This window comes from Centroberyx affinis, unplaced genomic scaffold (genome assembly GCF_046629955.1).
Source record: "Centroberyx affinis isolate AG114_WGS23_722 - 3 ecotype Tasmania unplaced genomic scaffold, CSIRO-AGI_Caff_v1 ptg001049l_1, whole genome shotgun sequence".
Classification (NCBI taxonomy): Eukaryota; Metazoa; Chordata; class Actinopteri; order Beryciformes; family Berycidae; genus Centroberyx; species Centroberyx affinis.
In genome coordinates this window covers 150,822-165,136 of record NW_027279603.1, presented here as the reverse complement: position 1 = coordinate 165,136, position 14,315 = coordinate 150,822, and the positions used below count along the sequence as shown (strand labels likewise).

Genomic DNA, 14,315 nt, shown 5'->3' with positions numbered 1-14,315 from the left:
TTACACTGATTAATCCTGACATTTAAGCAACAATTCACCATATTAGGTGTAAGCTTATGCCATCTGCCGGATTTGGTTCAAACACAATGTAACAAGTGATGTGCTGTTATTTCACGAGAAAAAAACAACCCAAAAAAAGATATGGTCGACCTGCTACATTTGGACGTCCTCTAATGTACGACTCATAATCATAACTTAAAATATCGTGACCGCCTGTTCCACTTCTCACTAATGTTGACTATGTAATGGTTTCTGATCCTGTTTAACCACTTTTTTCTTTTTGACAGAGAAGGAAGCCCCGCCGTTAGGCAGGGCATCAAAAAATTAGTTGATACTCATAATGTTCCTCTCCACGGAAATCTTTAGTAAAAGGCGAAAGATTTATACGATCTGAAGAGAAACAAGAGTGTACTGACTTACAGCTATTACCACGGAGGGAGTCATTCACCGAGCTACTATTCTCATTGACGGTGCAACTAAGATGGTGCTTTGTTACGTCTTTATTTTATTATTTCGTTAAACACAAATTACTGTTTATACCATTTTAGCACCCTATAGCTTATCATGATAGATTTGTTTTAAAATATATATATTAAACGATCACCCGCAGTGCACGATGGGTAATAGCCTTATTCATGAGTTGATCCTTCTGGTATATACCCACTTGGTGGAAGGATTTTTAGCCTCTACATTCGGACAGAGATTAGACAAACACAATAATACCATGTTTAAACAAATGTTATGTAAAGGGACAATGCAGTAAACAACGTAATGTGTATATCAATCATACGCATGCGCAGTGCACGTACGAAGCCCTCTATGGTGTGAGAGGAAGGCGAGAGATTCCCCTCTTGCCCACTTCCGTCTTCGCTTAAACAGTTACGCTGCTTTTTCTTGACTGGGAGTGAATGAGCGTGTTGCACTCTCGGTCCGATGTCCTTTCTTGAAGAGGCTTGTCTGATTAACCAAACAGCCTGTTGTTTTAGGTCTTACTGTACTTGTTCTAGTGATAACGTTGCGAGATGTTTCTAAAAATGCCCTCGCGCATGCGCACTATGCTAATAACAGCAACGAATGTTCATGAAGGTTCTTCAATTTTCATAATAGCTGCTGTATGCAAGGTTTTATGCATTAACTATCTAACAAACTAGCCGACTGCATATTAACATCCTAGTTTTAGACTGTTACATGTTCAGGTGTAGGGCTAACGGACAATGGTTTCCACAGACTGGAATAGGACGGGAACTATCTTCGTATTGAAGTTGATTATCTTTGTTGTTAGTTGCAATGCATCATTCACTTTACTCCTACATCATATTTTTCACAAGTACAGATAACGAATATAGTTTCAACACCTTACCAGAGACAGTATTATAGGGACTTTGACCTTACAGGCCGGCTAAATAAAAGTGAAGGCAGTGCAGCTTGGACAAATTATGATTTAGCAGTAGTTAGCTATCTCATATGCACATTTGAGTTGCTAGCACAAAATTATCCTTGATTAAATTCACAGGTTAACGTTCTTTAAAAAATATTCGGTGTGCGTTTCAATAGCCTATAGTTTCTGCTGTAGATGAATTTAGCGCGCTTTATTTGCAATGCATTTAATTCTCTTCAACAAGTGGGGCTTAATAGAGGGCCTTGTGGTTCACATCAAATTTATAGCCTAATTTACAGTAGGCCTATCAAGACATTGCTCAACAGGGGTATTTGTGTTTTATTGTGAATTAGTTTATAACCCAAACAGGTCTGTACCAGATTAACTCGCTCTACTATAAGAAGGCCTACAGGCATGTTTCTAAATTTACAATAATTGGCCCAATATCTAGTTTTACATGACATTGCTTCGAAATAACGCGGTATTCTTGACACTGTAAGCACATGTTCTTCCGCAAGTATCTTCGAAATATATTTCAAATGAATGTCATACACTTTTGTGTCCAATTTTCATACATTATGAAACATCTCTATCTCAAATGTATCCTGTTTTTGTTTTTTTTTTTTACGTCTGGGAGCTCTTGCCCTTGGATGCGTCACGCTGAGGTCTAACCTCAAATATGCTTCCAAATAAATAGCCTAGGCTAAATTTGGGAAATCATTTACCTAAACCTGCAAGATTCATAGTTGTGAGCAAATACAACTAAGTTTAACTAACTTAAAAGCTACCTGAACAGTGTTTTCCCCTTCTTGTTTGGCACACCGGTAAAGAAAGTAGAGATTTGGACGGAGAGAGCGTTAATTAAGACACTTGATCCTGATTGGATAACCCGGGATACTGCATAAAATATGGCCAATCAGATTAGCTCTATTGGTAGATGGTGTCACTGTCTTCACTGTCAGTTTGGTGGGCCGGTAATGGAAAGGGTAGCTGTCATTTTGTCCTCTCAGTGAGAATATATTTTAGGGGAAATGTTAGAATTGGAGCATAGAAATAGGCATCGATGCAGACAAAACACGTTCCCAAACAGTCGATTAGATCACTTGAATAAGTAACAAATAGGTTATAAAAAGGTTTATGCTACAACGAATGAGTAGCAGCAGCAGTTACGAGGCCAAAGCATTGCACAGTAAAAGCCTGTGTAAACAACTTCCTTATAACTCTCTGTACCTGCTTGATAATCTGGCCAAGGAACTCACTCAGGCTCTGATGGCGATGGACCTGGTTCCATACTATTCTGAGGGTTGCTCGAATTAAATTAAATGGGCAGAGATGATTCTATAGCTGTAATATATGGGGGGAATTTTGAGGCAAGATGGGCAATTTTACCAACAGTCATAACCAACAATCCAACCTTGCAAAACAGAGGACACCTCAACAGCAGCATTTTATGATACTTTTGTTCTCCTTGGCAGGTTGTTCTATATATATTGGCAAATGGGATAAAAATCAATCTTCAATCCTGTTGGAGGCAGTATTACCCATCTCTATGGCCTCAGAAGCAAAGCTATGTAGTTTGGGGGAAACTAGGACCTCTGCTTTTAAAACAATATCTTTGATTCGATGAATAGATTTGCACAACACAGTTTAAGTCAAGGAAGTATGAAAGACACCTGTCTGAAAACGTATGGAATGCTTTTATTGACAGGAAAATCCTATAAAGACGTCATGGCACAGCAGTCATATATTTTGGTTGATGACTTTCAGCTCTGATGAGTTTTTTTTTGGTGAGGCCACACATTCTTTGTATGATCTAAAATTGTAAAAGTGAACTGATAACATTGTTAAGAACATAATTTTCTACCACCTATCTTAAATACTGAACTACATATGCTACAATCACACAATGTTAGACGTCCAAAAGACAAATGGCAGTTTTGTGCAAAAAATTGTCAATACCAGACATGTCAGAAAATACATGTCTCAACATCAAAAGGGTTGGTCATTGTGTAGAAATCTAAGGAAACAGTAAAACAAGAAGGAATCAGCTCGTGTGCAAGTTCCATGCAGTATCAATTTCACTTTGAACACACGTGCATTTTATTTCATATTCGTTATGTTTTCAATACCATTAGCAATCACAAGTGGGCAATAACCTAGCTTTGTGGTAAACTGTCTCTGTCCTTGGTGAACCAGGCTGATGTTAGTGATTAAATAATTACTTTGCGGCAGCAGCATCCAGGCTGCACTCCAAGCCAGAATAATGCTTTACAAACTGGAGATTTAATTTGATTTTTGGCCCTCGTCATAAAAAAAAGTTGTTGCCTTGGTCCTTCTACACCCAAAGGATTGATTGGTTCTACTTTATATTTTGGTCATCACTTCAAATATAAATATAAGTCAATACTTTTTATATCAAAATAAGGCAGGTTTCATATTTTAAAAGTGGTGTTTCATATTCTTCCCAGTGGAATTTTTCACTCTACTGTTCATTTGTAGCTGCACGGAAAGCCATGGGTTGTGTGACTCCCTCTTCCACAGGTACAGGATACAGTATTTCATATCCTTACACACCAGGCTGGGCTGAGGTTGCCCTTGAGTGTAGACTTTGGAGCAGCTCTACACCCCGAATCCTCACTTAAAACATTATTGAAGAAATTGCAAATTCAACCCCCCCTAAAAAAGTGTCTGTGTGCAGCTTCACCCTCCTCTATTGGGTTCATATAGCCTTGACATCAATGAGGTGGCCGTGTTGGGCCCCTTGCCTCTGGGTCTTGATGCCTTGTAGCTTGCGCCCGTGCAGCGTGAAGCGAGACCAGGCAGTCAGCTGGAGCAGGGCGCAGGTGATGGGCACGAACACCAGCATGTAGAAACAGCCCAGGCGGAGAGGGGGGGTCCCTGGGCCAGAGGCAACAGCAGGCACCACAACCAGAGAGTCCTTCACTGGTTCCCTCTCAAAGATATCATAACCTGGGGAAGACAAGTCCCAAATGAGGAAAATGTATGTAGTAACAATGAATTGAATTAATTCACACAGACTTTACTTGTCAGGATGGATGGCCACACATTAAGATCTGACTGGATTTTAGTCTCATCTAATGAGGCAGTCCCGCAAAGGTTTAGGAGACTACAGTGAGAATCCCACATGTTAGTGCACACCCTGGTCTTATTGAATAGTACTATAATACTGCATAATGCAGGAATTGCTGGGTTTTAGATTGTATGAATGGTATCCAACTTTGGCATATTAAAAGCCTCACAGGCATGCTATTTGACAAGGAAAAAAGTTCAATTTTATTGATTTATTGGCTCTTAGGCTGATTTACATTTTGGGGAAACCAAGTGATATTGCTATCAAAAGATACAATTATTTTTCACTTAAGTCCACTCAAACTGTCCACTGGTTATAAAACCTTTTTGTGGTCTTGACACTTTGAGGTGGGTAAAGGGGGAGAGCAAGGTGAGGACAACTGCTGAAACAGACTCTTTTCTCCCTTTCATAAATATTTATGTCTGTGCAGAATCAGATCTGTCTCTTCACTTGCCCGGTTCAACCTGTTGTGCAAGTCACACCTATTTTATCTTCACAGTACAACTACTTTTGTTTTAAAAGTTTTAAATAGCACAAAACCATATTAAGGTCATAATGTTGTACAAGTGTGCCAGTTAATACCTTCATTCACGTACACATTGCTGATAGATACGGCTGGAATTCCAGTAATTTGTTGGGCAAACTGTGCTATTTGATACTCTGTCTGGCAACCTGAAGTAATGTGTATCCCTCCTTGTTAGGACCCAGTCTGCATGTTTCTGTCTGTACCTGTGTAAACACACAGCAGCCAGGTGCCGATGAGTGGGGCAAATGTCTGGCCAGGTTTGGTCACCAAGGCAACCATCCCAAAGAGGAGCGCGGAGGCGGCCTGCTGACGCCGATTCAACACAAAGTCCTCATCCACCAGGTCAGAGATAACCAGCTTCAGCAGCTTGCAGGTCCCTTCTGTGAAGACCCGGTTACTGCAAGGACCAGAAGTCAGGTTACAGTCTCCAGCATTGAGTGTCGGTATAATAGGAAACAAAATCTCACGGCTTGCAATTCTCTTATCTTAAAAATAATTCACCACACTTGGTGAACAATTATTGATGAAACTTTAATTACAAAGATTTTTATGAATTTTACAAAGGTTTTATAACGTAAAAAAAAATAAATAAAGTAACTTAACTTATAAAGAAGTTTCTTTGTTAATTGTTCACCAAGGGTAGATTTTGTTCAGAAAACATTTACATGATATTGTTAACTACCATGTCAGTATGGTCACTTGTGACTGATATGGTTTGTATGAGCTTAGCTTGTGTGTTTGAGAGAGATAAAACACTATTGATAACTAACCAAACTGTATGGGGCTGATATGATTTACCACAGACCACAAAATAGCTTGGCTGGTGTGTGTTTGAGAGAGAAAGCATTGACATTCTATTGCTAACTATAAGAATAGCACGGTCATTTGCCACTGACATTCACAGTCACAGTGACTTGTGCTTTGTCCTTCAGGAATGAGTTACAGCCCAAGTGAAAACAATCAAAAGACCAAGGGATTGAAATTACATAACATTAAGGCAAGAGTAAATAGAGACCAACCACTACCCAAGTGACATTTAGTGATCTGTGAAAACAGTTACAAAGGCAACTGAGGGCAGGAACAACATTTAGCACTTAACACCTTCCAACAGCATGTTGAATAAATACCTGCTCAGTGATCAAGGCAGAGGTTTACTAAACTGAAACAAACTTTTCCAGCTTTGGAAAAGGACTTGTAGCGAAGACAAGTTATCAGAATATATGGATACCAGACATGATGATTTGTGTGTGTGTTGAGCTTGGACACAGGCTATTAGAAAAACAAATGAAAACAAGTTATCACAAACATGGCTCCTTGACATCGGGGCCAGTGTGTGTGTGTGTGTGTGTGTGTGTGTGTGTGTGTGTGTGTCATACCTAGCAATGAAGATGCACAGCAGATAAACGTGGTCAGCCCCTGCCAGCAGCATGGCCACACTAAGGCCCAGTTTGAGCATAAAAAGCCAGCGGATAACCTGGTAAACCCCATAGCGCTGGCACAGTGTCAGGAAATACAAGTTGTTCAGGTGGGGGGCAATGTAAGAAATCCCTGCATGGAGGCAGAAGCAGAGCAGCATTAAAAATAAAGAAAAACAGTAAAAACAATAATCACAAAAAATGATTTCAGTGAATACATACTATAATATTTAGTGCAGAGTTAGGCATGATTAACTTGTCATAACAATTTAGGAAATACATTTCAGAACACCACTTCTGTGGTTTTCTCAGAGCTCCCTGATGTTTACAATTGGGCTGGGATGGTGATTTTGAGGCAAGACGGAATCAAATTACCTTGTGGTATGTATCCACCCTTACATACACTGCAACTTCATCTGTTCGTTGGCTGCTGAAAAGCACTTTTCATATAAAAAAAAGCTTGTATGCCCAAAAGTTGTATGCAAAAGCTTGCATGTTGCATGTTGCAAGCAATGGAATAACTTCAGTGAGCGCTGGCCATATTCTTTTGCCGTGCAACAATCTTTAGTATAAAATATGAAGAATATCATGCACACTCCTCTGGCAATACAAGAACATTTAAATACATAGGCCTAAATGGTTTTGAGTTGCAAGAGCAGTGTGTGGAATTTCCTTCACATTTGTTTTAGATGCGTCCTTCTAACGCACCTGCATTAAGAAGGTTTGGATGCATGAGTTTTTTCCTGAATCTTAAAGCAATCTTACCTAGTAAGATAGAACCCGTAGAGGCAGATATACTGTCAGATAGGAGATGCTCCAGGAAAAGAGGGAAGAAGTTGTTATTGAAATGGCAGTGAAACACCTGCAGGGGGGGGCAAAGACAATATTAGAGTGCAACTGAGTAGATGAGGAACTACTATACCCTGGCATAGTATCAAAGAAGAACAAGAAAAAGGAAGAGAAAAAAACACTTGAGGCCCAGTTTCCCACAAGCCTTTCTGCATTGAGAACATCTTTACTGATTGGCAGATGATTTCTGTACTAGAATGCTTTTGAGAAACTGGGTCTGAAAACATAAGAACCAAAAACATAAGACTAAAAATGACCAAAAAATGACTGTTTTTTTCTCCACTTAGTCCTGCTTCTCCATGTGCATCTCTACAAGTGTTAATGGCATGTAGACAATGTGATTGCCATCAAGATATTTACCTGGACAAGGTTCATTGATGCAAACCACATGAAGTTTCTGTGCTTGGAGAGCTGCTTGAGGTACTCTCCAACAGTGACAGGCTTGTCCGGCTGGGTAAGTGGAGCATGGCCAACACTCAGCCTGGGATAGAAGAAAAGAAAGTGAGAGAGCGGTGAGACAAAGCAGGGATGCAAACACATCAGGGGTAAAAAAGGTGACAAAAAGCCAAAGACACATTATAGCTAGGATGCTCCAGAGGCTTCCCTGGAGACATAAAAAAAGAAAGAAAAAAAAAGCCTATTTCTACTGTTTAATTCAAATTATTGTCACTACAAAATCATGCTACGGGCAACTCTGGTTCAAAAGATGAACAGTTAAAAGCAAATGAGCAGAGGAGGGTAGAAATATATAATGCATTACTTTCATAAACATTTCCAAGTCATTGCTTTCACTGTCAAATCAATGAGATGGCCGATACCATTGTAAACAACCCCCCCGCTTTCATCTGGTACTGTATAATTGAATTGGTATGGCCATATCTTGTACAGCTGGCCTGGTCTCCCTGATTTAAATCAGATAATTGTTACATCTTTGGGACAGTCGCTACATAATGAATGAGAGGAGTGACTGAAAGAATAATAGAGTGTGGAGAGACAGTGAGGGAAAAAGGGGAGAGAGGAAGAAAGGGGACAGAAGGTAAAAGGGCAGAGAGAGAAAAAACCAAACACTCACAGTCTGTCTACTCTACTGCCTAACCAGTCAATCAGCCAACATCCAGTTGGTACTAAAGATGATGGTTATGATTCTGATAAGATCACCTGACTCGCCATCATTTTTCTGACTCATCAGTTGGTTGGATAATAGGTAGTCCGATGTTAATACGTTGTATTTAACAAGTGTTTATTTCCTCATTCTAAATTATTCATATGAGTGACCAATTTCGGGATCAAAACTGCAAATACAGCCGAAAGGTGACAAGTTTGCATCACCACAGAGACAGCAAAAACAGCGGCCCAGTGCAAAAACATCTCAACCAAAGCCACTGACAATTTCCAATTGTTTGAACTCATTCTGCAGACAGGGCAGAGTACTTTAAACTTACTCTTTGAGGATCAGCGCCTCTTCCTGTCTCAGTCGAGCCTCGTTCTGAAAACGTCGGCGCAGCAACCGGGACACGAAGACAAAGCCCAAGATGGAAAAGGCTGCCAACGTCACACAGAACAGACGGAAGGAAAAGAAGTCCTCTTTGTCCCAGAACGAGTAAGAGAGGAAGACTGAGAATGCGCCAAGAGCGCTGAACACCGAGCAGTGGAAGTTGAGGCGCGTGCGGTCACTGGCGGACACGGCGAGGTCGGCCAGCAGGGCGCTGTGGTTGAGGTCCACCACGGTGAGGAAGCCATCGTACAGACACAGGCACAGCAGAAACTGCAGACCTGGCCGAGCCCACGCCACCCAGAAGGCCAGGAAGGACAGAGCAAAGAGAGGGCCACTCCTGGACAGGGCCTGAAGACGCTTCAGCACCACCTCTGGAGATATGATCTGGGACCCCACCCTAGGGTAAATAAAAAAACAACATTAAAACAGAACTTGGGTAATGTCTCCCATCCTGAAATTCAAAATAAGTAAACAAGAATAAGTCAGTGTGTAAGTGTAAAATGTATTCTTATTGCTTCTTTATAAGTCTGCACATACACACACCCTGAGAGAGTCTGGATCTTCCATCCATGTATATATTATTCATAAGCCCATGCTATGACGATGGGAGAGTCACAAAAGCTGGGTTTCCATCCAAGTACTTGTATGCGAGGCCAAATGGAAATGACAAATTTTGATAACATACTGTATATTCGATATTATAAAAAACTTGTTTGAGGCATAGAAGGTTTTTCCTGATAAAGGAATTATGCGATAAATAGATGGAGATGGAAATGCATTTGTTGAATAAATAATGGGAAGCTTGGCACAATCGGCCCAACCAGTGGTTCAATCACATTGCACAATAATTCAAAAGTGGCTTTGGACATGCGGAGATGTTGCAGCTTGCTATGGGCATTTCTTTGTTTTCGTGTTCGGATAGCATGAAATATTGGCAACAGTTGCAAACACAAAGAACAATTGACAACCACTAATCAGTTGCTCAGAGACTATTTTCGCGGTGGATGTGTATGTTAGGTTTAGGAAGATAGAAACAGTCCTATATCATGTTTATTTTTTGCAACATTTCAAATGTTTGCTTAACATTTGCTTGACAGCTAAGATGAAAACATTCATTGAACACAGTGCTTTCTCTGAGAAAAAGGAGGAAGGAAGGAGACAGCACTTACTGTGGAGAGCTGAGGAAGGAGCGGTCGCTCAACCAGCCGAAGAGAGGGTCATTCAGACTGTTCCATATGAGAAATACTGTCTGTGGAAAGACAGAGAAAGACAAGGAGACAATAAAGCTTTGTAAAAGCTTTGAAAAGATTCAACACAAAATCAGGGCTGATGGTGGCTGCTGGTTAAGCCAGAAGATGACAGTCCATACTTATCAAGCTTCTCAGAATTAATAAGAGAACTGATGTAAGATCATTAAACGAGTTTCCATTGACCGTATATGTAATAGGGGTAGGGTTTGCTTATGTGATCCTGAAACTAACTTTCATGCCTATTAACCACATTGGCTAGCCGAATCAAAATATCATCAGACAATTAAAAACCATCACTGTCAAATTAGTTTTTAAAATAGAAAACAGACTGAACACAGGTTGTCTACCTGTCAAAGTGGTTAGCACTAGGACTGATATACAGGCTTACCAGCCACTGCTGAAACTTACCAGGATTGGGCTGATAAATTTGTGCCAATTTCAAACCTGATCTATAAGGAAAAAATCAGATCAAATCCCCCATTGACTCACTTGACAACTATGGACTCAGGTTTCCTCTCACTTACCTCCCCCACCCAGAAGGAGACCTTGTCAATCTTGTAGACGGACACGAATGTCTCCACATAGTAAAGCAGGAACACATTGTGGAGGATGGAGGTAAACAGGGCCAGAGAGCCGTAGAGCAGTGCAGTTGAGAAGACGCCTTGCCAGAAGCCCCAAACGCTCCTGCCCATTCTTCTTTCTCACTCCGTCTTTTCTCGATGCCAAGCTGCACTCATCCCACGGCCTGGCCGGCCCAGGGTCACCACCTCACCATGGCCTGCAAAATCGAACAAACACAGCACAAGTGGATAAATTCATTAAAGCTGGGGGTCTTAAACTCCTAAACTTTTTTTTTCCAGTTCGGCACCCAAATTAGAAATGTATTCTTTCATCCTGAAACGCAGACCCACAAGGACATACCCTTGTTTATGTGTGAACCCTACAGACACAGGCCCACAATACACTAAAGCCATGTCTGGGCGTTACTACAAGTTTCCATTGCAACATCTCAGGGTCATATTTCAGGACGAACAACCCAAAATGACTTGGCTATATTAAGCTTCCAGCCTGTCTCTGTACTGAGATTCAACGGACCAGAATGAAACTGTTTTCATAGCAATGGTAAGTATTCATTAGAGTTAGACTCTGCGCAGCTGTTCCTTTCTCCTCTGGCCCAAATCCAGCTGAGTGGTGTGTGTGTGTGTGTGTAATTCTAACCTCCCTCTGTCACTTTTATGACCAATCTCAGGATACTCCACCTCACTGTCCCCATAAAAGCCTGGTCTTCTTGACACAAGAAGAGCACAACAGAAAGGGCATTCAATTTCCCTTTCAACCTCACTTTCAGGCTTGGTGCTTTTATTGTCCTTAGGTGTCAGGTTCAGTCTTGCATTCTTTTCTAGTATTTTGCTGGTGGTCAATGAGGATGTGTTGCACTTAAGCAATGACAGGCGTATTAGACATGGCCAAAGCTTATGTAAGGCAACCTGTAGAACAAGATATCATTTACCACTAGGCCTAAATGTAAGGGTACAAATATGATCTGATTTTTTAAAATGATGAAGCATGAAAAGCCAGAAAGCACTGCCTTGAAAAGTATCTGGCACCATCCACAACACACTTCCTAGGACTAATTTTGTCATACAAACCGCAGACACACAGTTCCCTACAATGAGTGCCAACCCTATATTCGTTTTGAAGCCCAAGCGTCAATTGCAGTCTCACACATAGTCCCCTTGGGAAAGGAATTTCCTTGAAAATACCAATAGGCTTCTTACTTCACACCTCCACTCCCACAAGCTCAGACTTGCCTTGGCCTTCTCGTATAATAAACCAAATATCTGCAAACATCTTCTCACATCTTGGGCAGGGAAAGTCATAAAACAGCTTACAAAAACAATGTCTCAAGGTAAAGGGATACTTTGCTGTCTATTACTGTCAGAGTCACCCTTTACGTAGTGTCTAGGCCCAGCTGCGAAACTGTAACTTCACATCGAGGATCACAGTAAGATAGCACACTTGGCATAGCAAACTCCCATTGAGTGCAACAACATTCTCTCCAACCCTGGTCCCATCAGATCCAAGCAGTGAAGCGGGATGACTCTCGGTTCCCTGCACCGTATCACATATCACACATCACACAGTGAGTGATTCCCATCTCACCTTATCATAAGTAGCCTACTTGGGAACAAGCAGCAGAGCGGGACTTAGATTTACAAATATCCAATTCATGTCCACTCAACCAGGGCAGATTCAGAGCTGTTTTCACCTGTGGAGAGGTTTCTTGGCAAAGAGCAGGTGTGATGGCAGGGAAGCCTGACTCAGTGACTGTGCACCTGTTGTGTCCACGCTGATAGCCTGTGTGGCAGAGCGTGGGACTGAGCTAATGATACCTGATCTCATGACAGATGAGCAGAATAGACCTCTTAGCGACTGCACAGACACCCAGTGATCAGATTTCCATCGTCACCATTATTAATTGCTGGTACCGAGAAAGCCATTTAGACTAATATCAACACTGCCAGGGTAAGCTATTCAGGGGTTCAACTGCCCCTGAGGACAACCATGTATGCACTCACAGTGCCCTGTAACAACATAGGAAATGAATGGCGTATTGGATGATAAAATGTGAAGGGAAAAAAAGCTGGACACCAGTCTAGACAAGGAGTGTCTGGACCCCTAATGCGCCAGCTACTTATCAGCAAACAGCTGAATGAAGTTGCTCGTCTTGAAAAAGCAACCTAGCTGATAGAAGCTTGCTAATAATTCAACATTACGTAGAGTTACTAGCTAACGTTAGCTTGGGCTATGTCGGTCGGCTGTCGACGGACTGGCTCATAATCCATCATTAAAGCTCCAGCTAACGTTAATGCCCCACAGGTTGTCTGGTCTGCTGACCATGCCAGGCTGTAGCTGGCAAGCTTCTTGGCTAATTTATGTATTTAACGTTAGCCACCAGGCAATGTAACGTTGGCTAACGCTACTTGTTAGCTATTTCTTCACAGCACCAGTATAAAGTTAGCATTAGCTAGCTGGTTAGCGATAACCAGACGGCTGCCTATCTGAAGATGATCAAAGTTACTACTCACTTCAGCCTTAAATGGGTTCATGACCGAGAATATTAACGTTACTTACCATCGGAAGAGCTAGTGGCCAAACTGAACTTTCGTGCTTAGCTAGCTGGCAAGCTAACTTGTCGGCTTTCCTGCTAGTCAGCTGTACAGCCTCGATCACTGGGAGCCGACCAGCACCAGCCAGGCGGATAGACCACGTCATGGCAACTGGGTTACACACCCGTCACGATTTCAAAAGGATTTCCCAGCAACGTGGACAGATGAAGAGAGGTTATAGTGCCACCCAGTGCCACGTTACCAGCAATGAAGTAACGTGTTTAATGAAGCAATCGGTTTGGATATTTAGTTTCATTGGCGGGTTAGTTATCTGCTGGTACAGATGGAGTGATAATGTTTTCATCGCACCCCGTGCATAATGATGACGTGCACATGCACATTTCTTTCGTATTTCTGTTAGCCTGCCATGCAGACTTGGACTGGATTGAGGATCACTCTTCACTCATATCTGAAGATTTTTTTTCTCTTTTTCTTTTATCTGGCAGAGTCAAATTGTCCGGCAAAAAGAACTGACACCATAGGTGGACAGTCATCATCAACCATCTATGGAATTCAGTTCTCACGGCCAAACAATCATTTACATCACACACAGATAGTTACAATCCCCAGTATAACTAACATCCATACTCTCAGACAAACATAGAGTAGGCCTACAATAGCCAGGTGCACCCGCTTTTCTTCTTTAATCTTTCTCACCCCCCTTGTTTATACCCACAAGCAGGAATAAGACCAGGCCAGTAATCAGTTTAAGAGATTGGTCTTTCACAATAGGTTTGCTGTGGAAAAAAATCCATTGGAAAGGAATCAAGGCTATCTATTGGCCTCATTCTGGGTAAATATATACAGATATTATACTGGAATTATGAGTCAATAGTCCAAGTCTAGGTTTAGTCTGATTTAGTAGGTTACAAGCAGGGGAGGGAAGGTAACTTTCAAAATATAGTCTGTTAAAGATTATTATTTAACTGCTCAAAAATGTAGTCAGTAACATAATCTACTGAAATACTCAGACTCAGTGATGTAATCTGATTATTTAGTTACTTTTGGGTTACTTTGCCTCCAAAATGCATAGAATATGCAGTTAAGTAGACTATAGTTTATTCAATTTAGTGTGATTTGAGTAGCGTTGCTGTACTATCAACTGTTATTATATCAAGAGGTGTAAAATTCTGTTATAATC

The 14,315-nt window shown here is 41.3% G+C and overlaps 1 protein-coding gene and 1 non-coding gene across 2 annotated transcripts; both read right to left on the bottom strand.

Moving 5' to 3' along the window:
• Window positions 1–294: 294 nt before the first annotated feature.
• LOC139647130 (U5 spliceosomal RNA) lies at window positions 295–410 on the bottom strand. Its single transcript, XR_011695507.1, has one exon. It is a non-coding gene; the product is annotated as a U5 spliceosomal RNA (small nuclear RNA).
• Window positions 411–3,056: 2,646 nt separating this feature from the next.
• On the bottom strand, window positions 3,057–13,252 carry mfsd13a (major facilitator superfamily domain containing 13A). The gene is made up of 9 exons (XM_071522976.1): window positions 13,140–13,252; window positions 10,529–10,782; window positions 9,924–10,003; window positions 8,702–9,151; window positions 7,620–7,740; window positions 7,176–7,272; window positions 6,372–6,543; window positions 5,199–5,392; window positions 3,057–4,348 (listed from the first exon to the last, which is right to left on the bottom strand). Exons 2-9 carry the CDS (start codon window positions 10,694–10,696, stop codon window positions 4,098–4,100), a joined length of 1,533 nt encoding a protein of 510 aa, XP_071379077.1. The 5' UTR covers window positions 10,697–10,782; window positions 13,140–13,252; the 3' UTR covers window positions 3,057–4,097.
• Window positions 13,253–14,315: the final 1,063 nt, after the last annotated feature.

Excerpts from the sequence above, each read along its gene's own strand:
- mfsd13a (XM_071522976.1), bottom strand. The coding sequence starts at position 10,696 with ATGGGCAGGAGCGTTTGGGGCTTCTGGCAAGGCGTCTTCTCAACTGCA. Across the intron at positions 10,004-10,528 it reads TCTCCTTCTGGGTGGGGGAG|ACAGTATTTCTCATATGGAA; the intron begins GTAAGTGAGAGG and ends GTCTTTCCACAG. Across the intron at positions 9,152-9,923 it reads TCCTTCCTCAGCTCTCCACA|GGTGGGGTCCCAGATCATAT; the intron begins GTAAGTGCTGTC and ends TATTTACCCTAG.